Raw genomic sequence first — 19,739 nt, forward strand, 5'->3', positions numbered from 1 at the left:
AAGCACTGTTAACTTTAACCAAAAATAAGCCCAACTAACACTATGATCTAACCTCTTTCTGAAGATGGTAACCACATTTTCATTGAAATACAGATAGGCAGATTAACTACAAACCACAATCAAATATTTGACACCAAACAATCCAAAGACCAGAGTGATGCACTTAATAAGCACACCAAACATCCATATTAAGTAACACAAGCACACAGAAAATGTAAAACTAGTTAATCAACACTTATCAATCAGCTACAGCACAGACGATCCTTTGCTTGCCAAAGGGAGTGCCACACGAAGGTAAATAACCTTTCTCTCTGCCTGACCCAGTCCAAGCAACTGTTTTAGAATCAATAAAAGGAGCCAAAGCCACTGTACTGTAGACCTAGCTTCTAAAGCAAACTTATCAGCTATCCAATCCTCAGCTCACAAGTGAGAATTCTCCTGCAAATTCCCAAGTCAGAAAATTAACTAAAGTAGGTATCTTTAGTTACTTCTAATTTTTAAAAATTAAAACCTGTAATAAACATTTTGCTCTATTTATGAAGAGCTTACATATGAACTAGTAATGGTATCATTAACTAAGGCTCAAAGACAAAGTAAACCTCCAAATTTCAGATGACACTATAGTTAAACGTTTTTTACCTTTAACAGAACTATGGTTCAATTATTTTATTTAAACAATAATCTTTATATAGTTCCTTTTCTCAGTCATCTAATAGCAAAACTGCAGTCTACATCACATGATACTGTATGTGGATTTCTTTTATTAAAAATGAGTCTTAAACAAACTTATTAAAACAAAGTTGCTCATTTTACCAATGATTGGGGTCGTCAAAATTTAAGCAAAGAAGTGAATAAATTAAGTTCACTTATTTATCAGTTCAATTGTTCATAAAAAAGGTTACAAAAATAATATATGTAATATATTAAGAGCATGGTTTATTTTTTTAAAGATTCAGACCATCAAAACAAATATCCTAAGAAACAAAGGATGTTAGGTTTAATTCAAATTGGAGTTTTTCCACAAATCAATCCACTTATAACCATTGACCACCAAAAGCTAAACAATCATCTGGCATCTGAAACAGCTTTGATGTAATACGGTCGTAAGAGTGACAAAAAGTCTTATGTTAAACAGTTTTACTTAACAAAGATATATTTGTTTTATTTGAGTGAAACATTCTTTGAATATTATTACTGTAAGTTTATAAACTGTATATGATTCATTTAAAGAACCATATTAGATTCACCACAAAGTAAGTCCTATTAGAATTTTTCCTACACAAAATAGTTGTCAACTAGCCAACTATCAATATAGCCATATGTAAAATTTTCACTTTCATTAATTCTCACCATTGTTATCTTTGTTTTTACATCAAAGTAAGATCAGTGAAGTCAGATATCAAACCAAGCAATAAATTCTACCTGCATTCAATGTTGGGAAGATTTTGATTTAATCTGCCCTTCCACCTTCAATGCATAAAATTATCATTTTAAACCAGAAAAACTCCAGGTTGGCCTGGTTCCAATGCTGACCTCATCTCAAAACAGAAATAAGTGTCTTAAAAATAATCAAACAGTCATCTTCTAACCACTGCTCCAGACCCAAGGCAGTAGCTTAAAGTAAGAGGTTATTTTTCTCCTCTTTGTCCATGTATCTGTATAACATTAACCATTTCCAGGTAAGCACTTTTCTTTCCTAAAAGTAAACACTGACCAGAAAATTCAGGGTCATGATCATAAAGGGAGAGACAGTTTTATATTTAACATCATTGCCTCAAATCACCCAATCTCACCTAGTCACAACCAATGACCATAGTAACGTAAACCATGAAGAAATACTATTTAATGCGTCTGCACTTTAAAAAATCAAATTCCAACAAGATAACAAAAATTACAACATAGCAAATATTTTAGCCACACTATTATTCTATCATTAAAAAACCACTTAAGGCCCTAACACCTCTTCCACTAAAAGGTAACTGTATTTGTTACCCTATAATTTCATTGTCTTATTGTTATCGCATTACACTACTTTTGGCAACTCCGTTCTACCACTACAAACATACTTGCTGAACATTCCATTTCTGCACAGAGATGACAAAAACCACTATCTTCCAGTCACTTAAGTTCAAACAACAATGATGTGTTTACTAATTAATCAGATTACAACAACAGTTGCACATAAAACCAACAGTTCAAATGTACCTTCCAGAAAAGATACAAGTAAATAAAAAACCATAAGTACTTACCTACAGTTGGGAGGAGGGTCCAATGTAATTTCTGCAAGTTCCTTCTGAATTCTTTAAAATAAAGACAAAGAACATTATGTTAAAAATATCCTCACTCTTAACAATTTATTTCATTAAAACATTATGTTTTAATAATACTTCCCTTTGGTATATTAGTTTGAAATACTAATACTGTATAAAGCATCACATCCAACAATAAAGTAGCAATTTCCGCCAGGGTTTTGAGGATGCATCTAAAAGATGACTCTATCAGTACATGCAACCTGTGGAAGGAACACTATGACTTCACTGAACCACTGACAGCACTAATTAAAATTTCTAAAGCTGGAAATTTCTGCCACACCATTCATGGGTCATTCTAACTTCTGTTTTGTATTAGAGCGTTCCCATACAGGATGAAAAGCTGATATTAAGTTAAATTCAAGCATCCTGACTGACAGAATCAAATGGTGAAGAAAAGATTCAGGATCTCATTCCAACACCTGAAACTGCCATCAAGACGCATATGGTATTCCTTCCTGGAGCCTCTAATTTGGAGCAAGTTGGGACTTCGACGTGTAACACTATTTCATCGGCTAGAACTATCCTAATATTACATAAGCAATTAAATCATTTCATGAGCTTCATGCCAAAAAAAAAATTTTTAAGCCTGCTCTATCTATCCTCATGTGTTACATTCTACTTTTATTTTTAACTGCATCTAACATCCTATGTACGTATAAAAAGGCTGAAAGTGCGCCACTGTTTTCTAAGACTATACTTAGCAATTCCTTAACTATCATCATACCTTATTAAATGTAGGCTTTGCTAAATCAAATACCAAAATATTCTCAAAACCGTTTCTTCTCCTTTGCCTTGGTTTTTAAATATGGGGTTATTAACAGCTGGATGCCTGTTGTCTGGGAATTATTGTGACAGTATATGGATAATAACTGATTAAAGTATCTTTAAAAAACAAAACAAGAATTTGAGCAAAAATATTTACACTCAAGCAATGTCATTCTACTTCTTTTTCAAGACAATAAACTGCTAGAATAAACGGGACCCCTCCAATAGAACTGGTATCAACTTCCCGAAGGAACTGCATGCTACTGATACAATTTTCACTTTTCTAAACCATGTGATTCAAGGTTGGTGAGGCATTATGAATCAGAGGACGGCTAAGAAATTCAAAGTCAAAGAAAATTTCATTGTAATTCTGCTAGGCCATTAAATTGAGTCCCTGGGCAAGAACACTGCTCACACATGCTTGCTTTCTCTCCCTGTGCCTCAGTTTTCTGTCCTATAAAATAGAGGTTAACTAGAATAAACTCCGTGATCTCTTTTAACACACTGTAACTTCCTTCTAATATGGATTCTGTGATATATTTATATGCATACAAAGTACATATTGCCTATATTTAAATGACAATAGGCTCAAAGATTTGATACAGGAGAACACATTTTATGGATTTCATACAAAAGTATACAACAGACACTTCAAAACTAAATGGCTAAGTCCAGGTTAAAGATGGCAAACTAGGCACACACACTTTCACCTCTCACTCATTCAGGACCACACTGGGTGGGAAAGGGAAATGCAGAAAATGCAAAAAAGGAATAAACAGCAAAGAGAAGGGTGGTGGTCACCAATGAGTAAGAAATTTCAATATATTTCTGCAAGACAAAACAAATGGGTGTAAATCAAACAGGCTGAGACAGGCAAGAGGGGGCTACAGGTGTATACAGATAAAATAGACTACAAAAGGGGATACAGGGGAAAGTAATCAGAAATCCCAGAAGGGAAAAAAAACTGCATAAGAGTGTCACAGATGAAATATGAAGCAAACTAAAATGTAAAGTAACTTTAAGTATCAGACATTGGGAGTGAGGTAGGGAGAGAAAGATTTGATCTATTTTGCCTAAATGCTATGACTCATTGAGAAGCCCGGAGATCATGACACTGGACTTGTAGTTAATCTAATCCTAATATGTTGTTTGGTCTGGCATTTAATGTTTACAGTTATAATAAACGTACAATTTATTGGTCTTTTACTTACAGACAAAGCATAGAAGATTGGTTGTTGGTTGCACTGTACAAAGTAAATGTTATTAACCTTGAAGATGTAAAATTAAGTGTACCTAATATAAACCAGCTAAAAGTGGATGGAGAAGATATTATCCCCAATTTACAAAGTAGAGAATAAAAAACATGTTATTTGTAGGAATAAGACATAGAAGCTTAAATATATATTTTTAGAGTATAAAGGCAACAAATAATCTTTTTAAAAATTTTTAACTATCATTAACTGGGAGGAAGGAAAAGAAAGGAAGAATAGGTAAGCAAACTAAATCCTCATATTTCAGAGCAGGGAATCAAAAGATATAACTTCAATTAACAATTCAATGAGAAATAAGTGTATTATTTAGAGTTGTACAGAAATCCAACAGAAGGAATAAGACCAAAGACAGCTAAACAGTCTGCTTCAAGGGAATGGAACTGGGAGAATTAGGGGCAGGGGGTGGATAAAAAAAACTGTTACTTTCCATTAAAAAAAATCTATGTACTGTTTATTATCAGAAACATGAACAACTTTTAAAAATTGTTTTTAAACTAAGAGGACCAAAAGAATAATCATTATAAAAAGCATGCTTAAGTTGTCAAAAAAAAAAACTATTTTTAACATAAAAAAACTTCTTTGCAATTTTCAAACAACACATCTTGCTTTATATTTATACTGCCCTTTAGATTTTTAAAAAACAAAAAAAAAAACTCATAAATCCTGGGCCAGGCTCAGTATTGGTGGCTATGCCTGTAATCCCTGGGCTTTGGGAGGCAGACGCAGGAGGATCACTTGAGGCCAGAAATTGGAGACCAACCTGCACAACACAGTGAGACTCCTTCTCTACAAAAAATTTGGGAAACTGTTGGTCATGGTGGTGTGTGCTTATAGTCCCAGTTACTCAGGAGGCCAAGGCAGGAGGATCACTTGAGCCCAGGAATTTGAGGCCACAGTGATCTATGATCATACCACATACTCCAGCCTGGGCAAGAGTAAGACCCTGTCTCTTAGTGAAAAAAAATTGATGTATCATAATTTGCTGTCATATAGTTCTACACAAAAGTTGAACTCCAGATCCCTATAATTCTAAGTCTATATTATTCAATATAAAAAGCAATTTGCTGATGAATTCAACAAGTCTGAGCAGTGAGTCAATAATATTATAATATATTTTAAGCCACTGTTACCTAAAATGGTTGTATTTCTCTTGACAGAAAAGATTATACTAAGAATTGCTATTTCAATGGTTGTAAGATGTCCTGCTGTTTTCAATGACAGCAATTCAATTCTATCTCAAAAGTTGTGATCATGGTATGTATTAAGTTTCTCAGTCTTGACAAGTGGGGATAAGGAAGGTACCTATTTCGGGCACTGTCTCTTAGGGTGAGGAAAAATGAAAAGTATCAATAATTCACACTTACAATGTACCTTTCCCATGATGATCTTTTTTATTTTATTTTTATTTTTTGAGACGGAGTCTCGCTCTGTCGCCCAGGCTGGAGTGCAGTGGCCGTATCTCAGCTCACTGCAAGCTCCGCCTCCCGGGTTTACACCATTCTCCTGCCTCAGCCTCCCAAGTAGCTGGGACTACAGGCGCCCGCCTCGTCGCCCGGCTAGTTTTTTTGTATTTTTAAGTAGAGACAGGGTTTCACCGTATTAGCCAGGATGGTCTCGATCTCCTGACCTCGTGATCCGCCCGTCTCGGCCTCCCAAAGTGCTGGGATTACAGGCTTGAGCCACCGCGCCCAGCCTCCCATGATGATCTTTTACCATTAAAAGTGATCCGGTAAATCTCACAGAGTTCTCTAAGTATCTGTTTTATCAGTTCCCATTTAAAAGACAAGGAAAACTAAGGCTAATTATTTCATACTGGTAAGGTGAAAGATGGAGAACTATTATCTTGCTAAGTCAAACAAAAAGACTTCCCTCATCAGAACTTTTAAGACAAAATTATTTTACACAAAAATCATCTGGACAATTGCCTAAATTTCCAATTTCCATAAGGCAGTGCCACCTCTTAAGCTAGTATGATACAGAAGTCAGCAACTGCCCATTGTTACTGAGACAAGTCACAAGCAACACACAAATTAAATTTCAGTGTATATTACTCTACCTTATACCTTAACTGTTCCAGGAATGAATGATAAGAGTACAATAAGAGTACTGTGTAGGATTGTTATTTGCTTTAAAAAAATAGCAGGGGAGGGGAATCATAACAATCATGATTCATTCAGACTTAAATGAAGAATATGGTACCAAAATTATACAGAACAGAGAGGATATGAAACTCTCATTTTAACATGAATATATTGGAAAAGGGGTTCAGAAAAATGAAGCAGTGTATATGTACTAACATGTTTAAAACACACACATACATTTCTTGGGTTAAAGAAAATTCAAAAATTTACTCAGAGTCAAGTAGAACATGAATGTGTGGATATGTAGATTTGCAAAGTAATTTCTTAGCAGGAATTTTTTAAAAACCCTTCATCTCATCTAGATAACTTTCTATATTCCCTTACAGACTACAATCCTCAGTCAACCTAAAAACCCTCTATTCTAATCAATTGAATCACCTAGCAAAAACCTTCCAAAATGACCTTATTCTCAAGAAAGCGTCATGCAACAAATAATTAAAATTTTTTAAATGTCAAAGCAATCTTTAGAAAACACACTGCCATCACAAATAAGAAATCTAGCGTTTCATTCTGGATGGTGGTATATACTACATACATATGATTCTAAAAGATTATTGATTTTAAGACACACCATCAATAATTGTGCACATAAATTTTAAGATGTGTCCCAATTTCAGAAACATTAAAAAGTTTTAAAATGTGCATTTAGAATGAATAAAATACAGTAATTACAAAATATTATCTGTAAAAGTACTATTTCATTCTCATGTGGAAAACAAACTTACAAGAGTCCATAAAATAAAAGTTCAAACTGGAATACAGTGGAATCAATTTTTCAACCTAACAAAAATTTAGAGTCTGAAACCAAAAACTACACCTCGAACAGTATCATATTGAGTGTCCAAAAATAAAATCACCATGTCTACTCTGAACAAAGTTAATTTAGAATAAATATGATTTAAAATTCACATTTACAGATGTATCAACCCATAAAAGCAGCAGAATAAATTCAATGAAGATCTCAAAATAGATGTTTTATTGAACTGACTAGTCAATTTAATCAAAATAATCTAAATCTGTCACTGCAGATATAGTCCAACTACAGACTTGCAAATATAACAAGAGTGATATAGACATATCAAGAGAACAGGCTGTGATAAGAGCATGACAATTTTTTAAGAAACAAACTCTTGCCAAAGAAAAGCAAAAATGCATATAAGATGTAACTGTAATCTTTCCTCCTAACTCTGAGACAGAAATTAATTTCTACTACTGTTTAAATACCCACTTAAATGTTTTCTGTATTATATATCACTATTCTATAATATCACAAATGAGATTTTTCAAATCATATTTCTGTATCAGCTTATTAATTCTATAATTACTGCATTACAGCAATTATTAATAGTACATTTCATATAACTGAGCACCTACGTGCAAGCACTTTCCAAAATTACTACAAAATGTATTTAATTACGGCATCTGAGTATTTCTAGTTTAACAGCACTAAGGCCTCCAAGGTTAATATATACCTCATTTTTCCAAAGTTTGTACTAAACAGACTTGGAAAATATCATTGCAGACTTTAACTGACATAAAGTCTATTAGTGACAGCATCAGTTTATGAGAGCTTACTATGTGCCGAATCAATGCTTTATCACATTTAGTTCTCACAAGAACCTTGTGAACAGCATACCATTATCATCTTCCTTCTATGAAAGAATAAATTGAGGCTTTCAGCTGTTAAATTATACATCAGGATCGCAGAGGCTAGGCACAGTAAGTAGCTCATGCCTGTAATTCCAACACTTTTGAGAGACCAAGGCAGGAGGACCGCTTGCAACCATGAGTTCAAGGCCAGCCTGAGCAACACAGCGAGACTCTCGTCCCTACAAAAAATACATTAAAAATTTAGCCTGGTGTGGTGACACACCTATGTAATCCCAGCTACTTGGGAGGCTGAGGCAGGAGGATTGAATGAGCCCAGGAGTTGGAGATCATACCACTGCACTCCAGCCTGGGTGACAGAGTAAGACTCTGCCTCAAAAAAAAAAAAGAAAGAAAGAAAGGAAAGAAAGAAATGGAGGAAAGAAAGGAAAGAAAGGAAGAAAGAAAGAAAAAAAGAAAGAAAGAAAAGACCACAGAGCTACAGCTACTAAATGCAAGAACCTAGATTCAAACGTAGATCCCATCTTTAGAGTTCAAGCTCTTCAATGCTCCTCTTTCTCATAAAATGACACTATTTGGGAAAGACTTCTCATCTGAATAAAAATGATTATCAACAAAAGAGTGTGAAATAAAATTTATTCTGAAACTACCTCTACCTTTTAATCTGAACACACTAGTACTAAGATCCTAATATCCATGGAAAATCTGATCCCTAAAATAATCTCAGGGTTCCAAGGCAACCAGTAAGTAAATATTGTGACTGTACTCTGCTAGGCACTGTGGATATGACAGTGAACTTAAAAGATGTGGGGTCCTCTGTTCTCATAATTTCCAATTTTTTTCCTAAGTTAAGCAGAAATGGCAAAGAACCAATAACTTCCCTATCAGCTGAATTGGAGGAAGAGAGAGGGGAAAATAAGTTTTTTTTTTTAATTAAAAAATTAGTAGCAAAGCCGCATTTTTATATTTAAAATAAACAGTAAATAATTACATCACTTCATACAGTGTCACCCAAAAACCAACTGAAGATCTTTCTAGAGGAAGATCATGAACCACAATTTGAAAATCACAGATTCCCAAGAATTTGCCAACGGAGGGATTCTTTCAGCCAGGAAGCAACTCAAAAGAGACTTCTTACTTTCACCAACGCAATACAACCACTTACTATTTACTGCCAATCAGGCACTGTCCTGTGCTCTGTACATACACTATCTCTAAACTAGGTTTTATCTCCTATGTACAGAGCAGAAAAATATCTTCCATATTTTTCCCTCATGAAATCTATCATTAGGTTTGAATAATCTGTACTTTCTACATATAGTGTAGTAAAATAAAGATGACCCATGTACTTGAAAAACTCATGTTCACACATAAAGCAGTACATCTTTCATAAGCAGAATTTGGTCTTTGGCATATCATGCAAGAAATATGATTTTAAGGTATATCATAGTGGTGCTCCCAGTTAGGGGAAAAGGCAGAGCCTCACCACAACAGGTGACTTTGCTAACTAGCAATCACAGAATAAAGCACAGGCCCAGCAGAACCCTATTCCCCACAGACCTGGCCAACCAATCCTTGCCCTTTTCTGACAAACTGAAAAGGCCCTGTAAAAACCCAATCAGACACTGAGGACTGAATTAGATTTTCCTCATCTACATGGAACTACAATCTTCCCACCCACATCGACTTCCTTCTTTCACCTAAATGTTGTATTTTCTCTATTCCTCACCTTTCTTATCCATCCTAACTCCACCCCCCATTTCCCAGGTCACCTCTAAGCAGGTCATTTGTGTTGTGGTCTGGCAACAGAAGGGTCAGCCAGCTGAGTCCCCTGTAATTGCAGTGTGATGGCAAAACAAACTGAACCCTCTTCCCCACCCTAGCATGTTCTAGTATACAGGTCTAAACATTTAAAGTTCAGGGCTCTCTGACTTTCAAACAGCTCCTTCAACAGAGATCAGCAATACACCCCCATGAAAGGGAAACTGAATACTCTAGTACCTTGGAATAATCACTCACCATCCCTCCAACATCTCTCACTAAGGGGCCTGAGAAGGTTCCTTCCAACTCTGTAGACTGACTAAGCCAAAGGGAAACAAGGTCTACTAGAACATAATAATGGTTTTTTATCTTTGAGAAAGGAGTTCCCCTTAATTCACACCATAAAATAACATATAAAGCTGTAATCCAACATTCAGGCATTCCACTACGCCTAAAAGTTACAGATCGCTTTTATTTATACTTCCTATTTAGGCAATATAAAATATATGAAAACAAAGCAAGAACATAAAATCACAGGATCAGGAAAGACACTACTTTATCTTTCAAATTATTTTCCAAGAGATTTCTATAATGTAACAATATCAAAACAGATTCCCTCTAAGTCCATTGACATGCCAATCATTTTAAGAGATTGTACCAACAGAAGACCATTCGAATACCTACTTTCCAGATCCATCTACTCTCCAGAGAAAGAGAAAAATCTGTATCAAGATGGATCCACTGACTAACGTAATGAAACCAAGATGCACTTGTCGCTAATGTCAGCATTTCTGACTTTACCAACTGGGAGTAGTGGAAAATAAACTATCACTCACTCAATAACCACTTCAAAAGATTCCTAATCTCTATTCTGTGTTACGGAACAGAAAAAAAAAATTTATGGTCAAGTAACCATAAATGAAACCACTGCAATTTTACATGCACGCCCTGTATATGCTTCCCTAATAATACACAAACACACAAACACACTATGGAAATATATTTTATGAATCTGCCATGCCATTTAACTGACTTTAAATACTGAAGTTCCCTATGGCTAAAACCATGTAAAAGAGATCATCTTGAAGGGGAAAGAAAAATCCACGAAGTTCATGGCCGACAATCCCAGAAAAAATGATTAAATGCAAGAGAAAAATAGAACTTAAGATGATAAACTGATACCAAAAATAAAAAGATTATAATAACTGAGATACCTTTTAGCACTAGTTGACAATTTAGCAGCAGTTTTGCTGGATATTTTTCCCTCCTTTTTCTTGGGCTGAACTTGTTCTCTTTCTGGTTCTTGCTGAACACTTTCACGTTGATCTCCATCGGAACTTCCTCCACTAGTGCTTGGACTGTCATCAACTCTTTGTGCCTCAGTGGACATTTTAGATCCTGGATTAAAGAATCAAAAATCATTTATTCAGCTGTGAGGAGGACTACAATAAGCTACCTCCAGAACACAGAGAATGAACCTCAAAGTAAAACAAGTAAATCTCAATATAAAACGGATTAAATTGGTCATTTACAAAACAATGCAGCTTTGGGACTTGCTAAAACTTTTCCTTCATCCATTCAAAATGTACTGTAAAATGAAAACATACAAAATTTATACATGAAACATTCACAGCAACATTATTCATAATAACCAAAACCGGAAACAACTCAAATATCCACTAACGAATGAATGGATAAACAAAATGTAGTAGTATATTCACATAATGTACTGTTAGCCATAAAAAGGAATGAAATGCAGTGTCTACGTGCTACAAAATGGATGAACCTTGAAACATTCTGTAAGTGAAAGAAGTCAGCCACAAAGGACCACAAACTGACTATATAAAATGTCCAGAATAGGCAAATTCATAAACATCAAATTCAGTAGTAAATCTCACGCCTGTAAATCCCAATGTTTTGGGAAGCCCAGGCAGGACCAGCCTGGGCAACACAGCGGGACTCGATCTCTACAAAAAATAAAACTATGATTGATACCACTGCATTCCAGCCTGAGTGACAGAGCAAGACCCTGTCTCAAAAAAATAATAATAAAAAAATTAAAATGAGTAAGTGGTTGCCAGGGAGTGAGGGGAGAGCAGTGAAGAGTGACTGCTAATGGGTAGGATGCTTCCCTGTGGGGTGATAAAAATGTTCTTAAATTAGATAATGATAATGTTGCTCAATTCTAATAATAAATATTCTAAGAACTACAGAGTTGTACATTTTTAAAGGGTAAATTTTATAGTATGTGAATCACATATCAATAATGCTGTTACAAAAAATAAGAAAAAAATGACTAAGGGTCTACTCTCTACCAGGCGCTGTGCTAAACCCTTTGGTCCCACAACTGTGAAAAACCTAGACTAGCCAACTTGCTAAGTACAAAAACGAAGGTTAGTACAAATAGTTGTGGGAACAGAAAAACAGGAGGACTCTTTCAAATCCCTATTCAATCAATACATCCTCAGGGCTGGGCTAAGGTTACAATTCTCCAAACTAGTAAATTGTTTTAAGTAACCTTTGTGATAACAGAAGAACACAGAGGCCTGCATGACTGCACGATTCTAAACAAAAATTGAACCATATGATGGCATCAGCATTGATTCAGCTATATACTAAAGCAACCATGTTTCACAAGAGATGGTGAGACACTGAAGAATTTTTTTTTTTCTTTTCCCCACAGTCTGGCTAAAATATCCCTCAAGGCTTTCAAATTCCCTTTGCTCTGAGTTCAGGCTCCCCAAGCAGCTCTGATTACCAACTCAATTTCCTCAATAGCTTGATATTTAGGTAGCTGTTACAATCTAGAGAGCAGACACAAACAATTCCGGTAAGTGAAAAGGAGTATCTCTTCTCAACTGTCATTCTATCATAATCAATTTCTGAGTTTGATGACTATGAACACATCCCTTATGAGCTGACTAGCTTACAGTGTTCTGACAAATCCAGAACTGAACCAACAAAACCCATGGCCAGACTCTAAAAGGTCTTGTGCTCACCACGGTTTTATCACCTAATAATCACTTTGAGCACTGTATAGCTACCTTCTCAGACACCTCTTTAAAAACAAATACCCATACTTAACAAGTACCATTAACAACAAAAAATATACCTTTAAAAATTAAAGGTACACTGAACAAATTCCTTTTGAAATGGATCCTTTTGATTACTCTTATTCAAATTACGGCTTGAAATAAAACTGTTTCTGATATGATCAATAAGAATAGGTAAAGATACCTCAAATAAAGCAAAATTTTTAATGACTATAATTTAGTCCAAATGGATAGCTATTTGACACTGATAAAAATTCATCACTACTAAAGATTTAACTTGTAGTCTGCTCTAAGCCAAAGCAATGTTGTAACACCGATCTTTAATAGACTGAAATTTTTGTAAGACAAACCAAAAAGTACTGCCAAAGAATGGAGGCATCACAAAGCACACAGCCGCAAAGAGTCAACAGAAAATAGTGAATCCTTTCACTGACACGCCACATACACCACCACCAGCACCCCTTCAACCCCAACAGCTCCCCATGCCACACAAAAACAGGTCTGCCTCAACAGCTCTGAAACATACTAATGGAAACGTGACTACTTTTCTGCCTATTCTGTAAATGGAGAGAGCCGGTCTCCACAGCTGTGACATCTTTTATGAGCACTAAAGTCACTTAATAGAATACTGAAATTTTGTATCAGTATGTTTCACATCTAGCTCTAAAAGTCATAACATATTTCTTGCTTTTTTCATTTTTATTTTACTCTAAATTCTCATTCTTGGATTTAATATTTTTTTCACCTTACTTCTTTCAGTTAAAATATATCAGAAGTTTAAAACCTTCTAAATATGTACATAATGGCATGCAGCATGCATCAGAGTGAAAACAAGAACAATCCTCAGGGAAAGGTGCTCAGATATAGCAAAATGCTGCCAGCAATACCTTAAGAAATGTGAAATGGGTGAGAAATCATTTTATACATTTTAAAAGAGGAGCAATCCGTTCCATGATAAATATACGGGAACCTCAATGAAATAATATTCTCTATACTGAGGCGGCAGCGTCAGTTTAATAAACTATGATTTAATAAACTATGCCGAGAGTTTCAGTTGTGTATCACATTCGTTATAAAGCCACACATTCTTCTCAATATTCTTATTTATGTGCATTCACATACTATCGAATGCCATAGTTATATAATTACTGAAAAAGATTGCTCAATGATGTGATCTGAGCCATAATCTGAAACCCAAATTTCATAAACTACTGCTGAATATCAGAGGAAGACTAAAGTAAAAATTAGTCTCACTAGAGAACTAATAAAAATACTATTAGAAATTCCCCAATAGAAGCGTGATTTCTAGTTTCACATTAAGGAAAAGAATTATTTCCACTTTCGACTTAAGACACCTATTTAATCCAAATGTTAACCTACAAATGATAAATCCATCTGAGGCCACTGATAACCACTATAGGAACTTTTAGAAATAAAGTTTTCACATCTCTTTTTCTTTTTTTTTTTTTTTTTTTTGAGGCGGAGTCTCGCTCTGTCGCCCAGGCTGGAGTACAGTGGCCGGTTCTCAGCTCACTGCAAGCTCCGCCTCCCGGGTTCACGCCATTCTCCTGCCTCAGCCTCCCAAGTAGCTGGGACTACAGGCGCTCGCCACCTCGCCCGGCTAGTTTTTGTATTTTTAGTAGAGACGGGGTTTCACCGTGTTAGCCAGGATGGTCTCGATCTCCTGACCTCGTGATCCGCCCGTCTCGGCCTCCCAAAGTGCTGGGATTACAGGCTTGAGCCACCGCGCCCGGCCCACATCTCTTTTTTAAATATCAATAATAAAAGGAACTTCTCCTCGGTTTGTTTTTTGAATACTTGCTTACAGAAAAAGTATAGAAAAAAATTATTGTGCCACTCAGGTGCAATGAATTTTTATGAAGAAAAAGTAGTGTATAAATCAATTTAATTAGTCATAAGTGTAAAATTGATGTCTTGTCTCTCTAAAGTACAAATGAATAAAAATTTCTGAATTAAAATTCTTTAAACATTATCTTCTAAATTAGCATTTTAAAATTAATTCCTAAACAGTTAATCTGATCTCATTATCTAATCTACAGGGAAGATAAACTTAAATCCCAGGGTTATAAACAAAGAGCTACTCTCCAATGATAGTTTCAAAGATATTGAGATATACAAATTAATATGCTTACTTCGTAACTCAAAGTAAAACTTAATTTTTAAACATAAAATAGGCAGTCCTTCCTAAAACTATGTTAAGAGGCTTACATTCTATTACTTCTTCAACACAAACTGTCTAAGCTTGTATTAGCTATGTACCCTACGTTGTAATTACAGTCCTGGAAATTAGCAACATACAGTGAACGAAACTAACGTGTTCCATAAAAATGAAATGATTTGGCTTGAAATATTACTGACTACATAAAGGCAACTATAGTCATTCCATAAATCCAGCCTACTATCCAGGTAAGCCTTATAACAGTATCTACTAGTATAAAACTGCAAAACCAAGGGTTCATTTGAGCTTTTATAACAGGAAAGCGTTTAATTCTGTCATACAGATCTTGCTGTCTTCCTACTCATGTTTCTAAACTTTTCTAAAATGTAAAATAAATATGTAGTATATGCACACAGCAATATTCAGCTTTAAATTTAACTGCAAAGACATTTATGCAGAAAATAATAGTGGAACACCTGATTTGGGGGTAAAAGGTGCTGCAGGGGAAACAGAATGGGGTATAGCATTATATGAAAACACTCTATCTTCAGCATCAGCCCACATACAGAACTCCAAAGAGCCAAGGAGCAACCAAATTGCCGTAGTAAAGGCAAATATTTGGATTCACAAAGTGCAGACTGAATTATCACATATCTAGAAACATACTTTTTAAAGAATCAGGGATTAAAAACTAAGAAGAGGGTAAAATCTTTTAGAACCGCGAGATAATCTGAAGGTAAACCTTAGCACTTCCTTTCGCACTTTTAAATGAAAATATTTGAGTAGACGCTCAAGAATACACAATACAAAACGATGAATCTTAGAAAACATGCAAATAGGTCTAAACAGCCACCGAGCACAGGATGATGTCTTTCTAAAGCGGCCTTAATTTCCTTAAGGGAAGATGGATTGGACATTTCTGGTTGGTCGTGGGAAAAAAAAGCCACAAGAAGCCACGCTTTATCTTCATTAGAAATTGCAAAGGGCAAAAAGATCAAAACATTATGAGAGAGAGGGGAGAAAAGAGGGGGAGAAGTGGAGTGGGGGGAGAAGGGGGAGAGGACAGAGGGAATCCAGTTTCAAACCAGGCCAGTGGGGGCTGCAGAGAAGAGAACAGAGAAAAATGGGCTTCGGTTCCAAACTGTGACAAGCGCCAGGCATCACAAAAGACCAATACAACACACACCCCACACCAGGACACACACAAATACACCCCACAAGGTCTTCTCCGGGCGGGCCACCGGGGTGCGGCGGCGGAGGAGCCGGACCCGGCACTCGCCAGGAGAGACACCATGTGCAGCAATTATGCAATTAGGGAAAATAGCAAAAGATCAAGCCGGGCACTTTCCACCGTGACATTTATCCTGTACTTTTGCAAAGACTTAGTTCCAGGATGCGGCTAGGAGAAGGCAGGCGCTGGGAGGGTGGAGAAGGATGGGGAACTGAGAACGGAAGGGGGTAGAAAGAGGACAGGGAGAGGAGAGGCAGAAGGGGGGGATGGGAAGGAGGGGGAGGGGTAGAAAGGGCGAGAAACGGGGGCAGAAGGCTCGCGGGAGGGGGCGCAGGGAACCGGGCCCGGGGAGCGAGGAAGGAGGGAACTAGGACACTAGCGGTGTAAGCAGAGACCTGCGGCGCGGAAGGGAGGTCGGAGGAGTGAGGAGGACGCTAGTGAGAGGGAGGACGCCCGAGGAGGGGAGGCACCGGCGCGGCCCGAGCGAATACCTGAGGGGGGTGTCCGTGCAGGTCGCAGGCTCCAGCCGAAGCCCGGGGAGAGAGCTGCCGACGCGCGAGGGGGAGGGAGACTGGGGAGGCCCCAGGGACGGGATGTCCCCTGCGGACCGTCTAGTCACCGAAAGCCGGACCCACGCACCACGCACCCGACCACGCCTGTCCCCGCCGCGCTCGCGCCCGCCCGGACTCACCCTCAGCGCCGCCGCTGCCGCCGCCCCCGGCCGTTCCAGCACCGGCTCCTGAGGCTGCTGCCTCCGGCTGTAGCTGTGGCTGCTCCTGAGTCCTGGAAAGTGAAGCCACCACCTCCGGGAGCCGCCGCCGCCCGGCCGTCCGCGCGCGCACCCGCGAGTGCGCGTCCCCGCGCACCCGCCTGGGAGAGACCGCGAGAGCGCGAGCCCCACGTCGGCCGTGCGGCGCCGCGCGCCTACCTCCTCCGCCGCCCCTCCTCCTCCGGCGCGCGGCCGCGAGGGGGCGGGGGCGGGCGTGCGCCCGGGCGGGCTGCCCCGCTGGTCGGGAGAGGGTGTGGGGAGGCGGCGTGGAAAAGTAAAGTGACAGCTGGGTCCCGCGCGCAGGCCGGGCGAGGGGCGTCCCACGGGGAAGGAACGACAAGGAGGGAGAGAAGTGGGGGAAACCGAGGCCGACGGGGTGGCTTGAGGGGAGGGGACGCGAGGACCTTGACGGGCACGCGCATTAAAGGGAAATGCCGGCTGGGGGTTGGGGGTTGCCCCAAGACGGTGCAGGCAGTGGGGCGAGGAGGCCTTTCACCCCCATCCACCGCAGCCCTTGACTTCACGCTTGCCTCGAAGCTTTCGCAAAGTAGCTACGGGGACTGACCCTGTTGACACACTAACCCAAACTCGCAGACGCGTGGGGCCCGCATGTACCCAAGACAGGAAAACTTCACGCTGGCCTGGAAAGTTCGCCCAGGCTAAGCCTGACTCCACCCGACACTGCAGCACGAAGGCCCCTCTGCCTTTTGGCTCGCCCTGGCCCAGAATGCACACCAGCCGGTAGAGAGGAGCCTCAGGCCGTTTAGCCCTGGGGTATTGAAGAGAGAGGGTGGGGGGTACAGGGCGCGCCACTGTCAGTGAGTGGGAAGCTGCCTTCATGCCCAGTTGAAGGATATGGGAACAGTAGCAGTGCTGTAGGTGGCCTGAGGGAACATTAGGTTCTGTTGTACTCCTCACCCCAAATAACCGTTTAAAAAAAAAAAAAAAATGTACCTGCTTTGCAAACTTAGCTTCCACGAAATTTCTCCCACCCCCACCTCCAGCCTCACTTACCAACGGAGTGCTGGGTCGTTGGCAACGGGGTGTCCAGCGATGCAGCAAAGTTAACTTCGATCTTTGTGGAGGAAAGGATTGAAAGACCTTTCACTGCTTAATTGCTGAAATTATGGTTGCTACAGTACTTCGTTTGACTGTGGATGTTTTAACTGCTATTTACTAAGTTCAAAATGGGTTTAATACAAATCAGTTACCCTTTTCGTTTATTCAAGGACTATATATATATTGATGCCAGGCACTGTCTAGGTGGTAGGTATATGACATTGAATAAAAGAGAAAAATCCTTGTCCTCAGAACTTCCATATCTCTGAACCTTCTCTGCTTTACACTCAGCATCATATTCGTCAGCAAATTCTGTTGACTCTGCTTTCACAAATATATGGTGAAAATGTCCACTCCTCACTCCCCTCCCCACTGCTAGTGTCCTGGTCTAAGCCATCATCTCTCAACAATTATGTCCTACTTGATCTGTCTACCTCCCACTCTCCGCCCCTCCCTCCCCCACACCTACACACAGCCGACTGTCCTTAAAAAACAAAGATTAGATTATGTCTCTCTTCTCAAAAATTCCAGTGGCTTCCCATCATAGAGCAACAGCCAAAGTGCTGAATATGGACACATGCCCTGCATGATCTGCCCACCATTCCCAGGCAGGATTCCTCTGACCTCAAGCTGTACGATTTCACTCCATCCTCATCTCCTTCCAGCCACACCCGCCTTATAGTTATGGACAGACACACCAAGCATTCCTCTGCCTCAAGACCTGTGTACTTGCTATTTCCTCTGTCTAGAACATTCTTTCCTCCCACTCCTCCCCCAGAACTTCCTATCCACATCCTCTGCTTTATTTTTCTCCATGATCATCACCTGACATAATACATTTTTTTACTTATTTATTAGTTTCCCCCTTCTGCTTTCTTTATCCTCCCTCTCCCAGCCCTCCCACATAAAAGCACCTTGAGAAACAGGATTTTGTCGTCTGGGGTTCAGTGCTGTATATATTCAATAGATAATGATCGAGTGAATGAAGTTGGTCTCTTTCAGTTGATAACACAGTAGGTATTGTTCTAATTTCTTCAGTAATAATAATTAGTGCTTACCGTGCTCTTAATTTATGCTAGACAGCATGCTAAGCACTTCTTATACTAGGTCACAACTACCACATAGGTTGATTTTATGCAATCAGCCCTACTGTACAGATAAGAATACTGAGGTGCAGAGGGATTAAGTCACTTACCCACAGTCACATAGCTAGTGAGGAGCAGAGCTGGGACTTGAAATCAGCAGTTTGACTCTGGAGTCTGAACTTAAGGACACTTTACCATGAGTCTGGTGTTACAAACATAAATATTTATTTGATTTTCTCCATTTGTCTCTTCTGTGGCGCACACTTGGTCTTCAAGACAAATAGCTCACTTTCCTTATATTTTCTGCTCTGGTCCATCAGTCTGTCATCATGAACTCACTCCTTTCTTACATTTTTTTATTTGTGAGCTTTAATTTAGAGCCTACATTTTTCCCCCTGAAACTGGCAAATGGGAATGTTTTTTGAAGGGTCCTTCCTGAAACGTTGCTCCTGCCAATTTCGTGAGTAAGTAGAGCCACAGTTAGTTTTCCAGTTTGACTGGATGG

General features: G+C 38.8%; 1 protein-coding gene across 3 annotated transcripts in view; it reads right to left on the minus strand.

The window, feature by feature from the left end:
• UBE2E2 (ubiquitin conjugating enzyme E2 E2) overlaps nt 1-17,267 on the minus strand; it is a 379,331-nt gene extending 362,064 nt beyond the window's left edge. For 2 of the 3 annotated variants that reach the window (XM_010386284.2, XM_030933300.1), the window contains exons 1-3: nt 17,013-17,267; nt 11,073-11,256; nt 2,250-2,300 (exon numbers count right to left, since the gene is read on the minus strand). In XM_010386284.2, coding sequence (XP_010384586.1) covers nt 2,250-2,300; nt 11,073-11,248 — 227 coding nt within the window. In that variant the 5' untranslated portion in view covers nt 11,249-11,256; nt 17,013-17,267. Of the gene's footprint in view, nt 1-2,249; nt 2,301-11,072; nt 11,257-16,812; nt 16,978-17,012 lie in introns of those variants that run through there. The other variant, XM_010386285.2, reaches the window with a different exon arrangement.
• Nucleotides 17,268-19,739: the final 2,472 nt, after the last annotated feature.

The sequence above is a fragment of the Rhinopithecus roxellana genome, chromosome 1 (genome assembly GCF_007565055.1).
Source record: "Rhinopithecus roxellana isolate Shanxi Qingling chromosome 1, ASM756505v1, whole genome shotgun sequence".
Classification (NCBI taxonomy): domain Eukaryota; kingdom Metazoa; phylum Chordata; class Mammalia; order Primates; family Cercopithecidae; genus Rhinopithecus; species Rhinopithecus roxellana.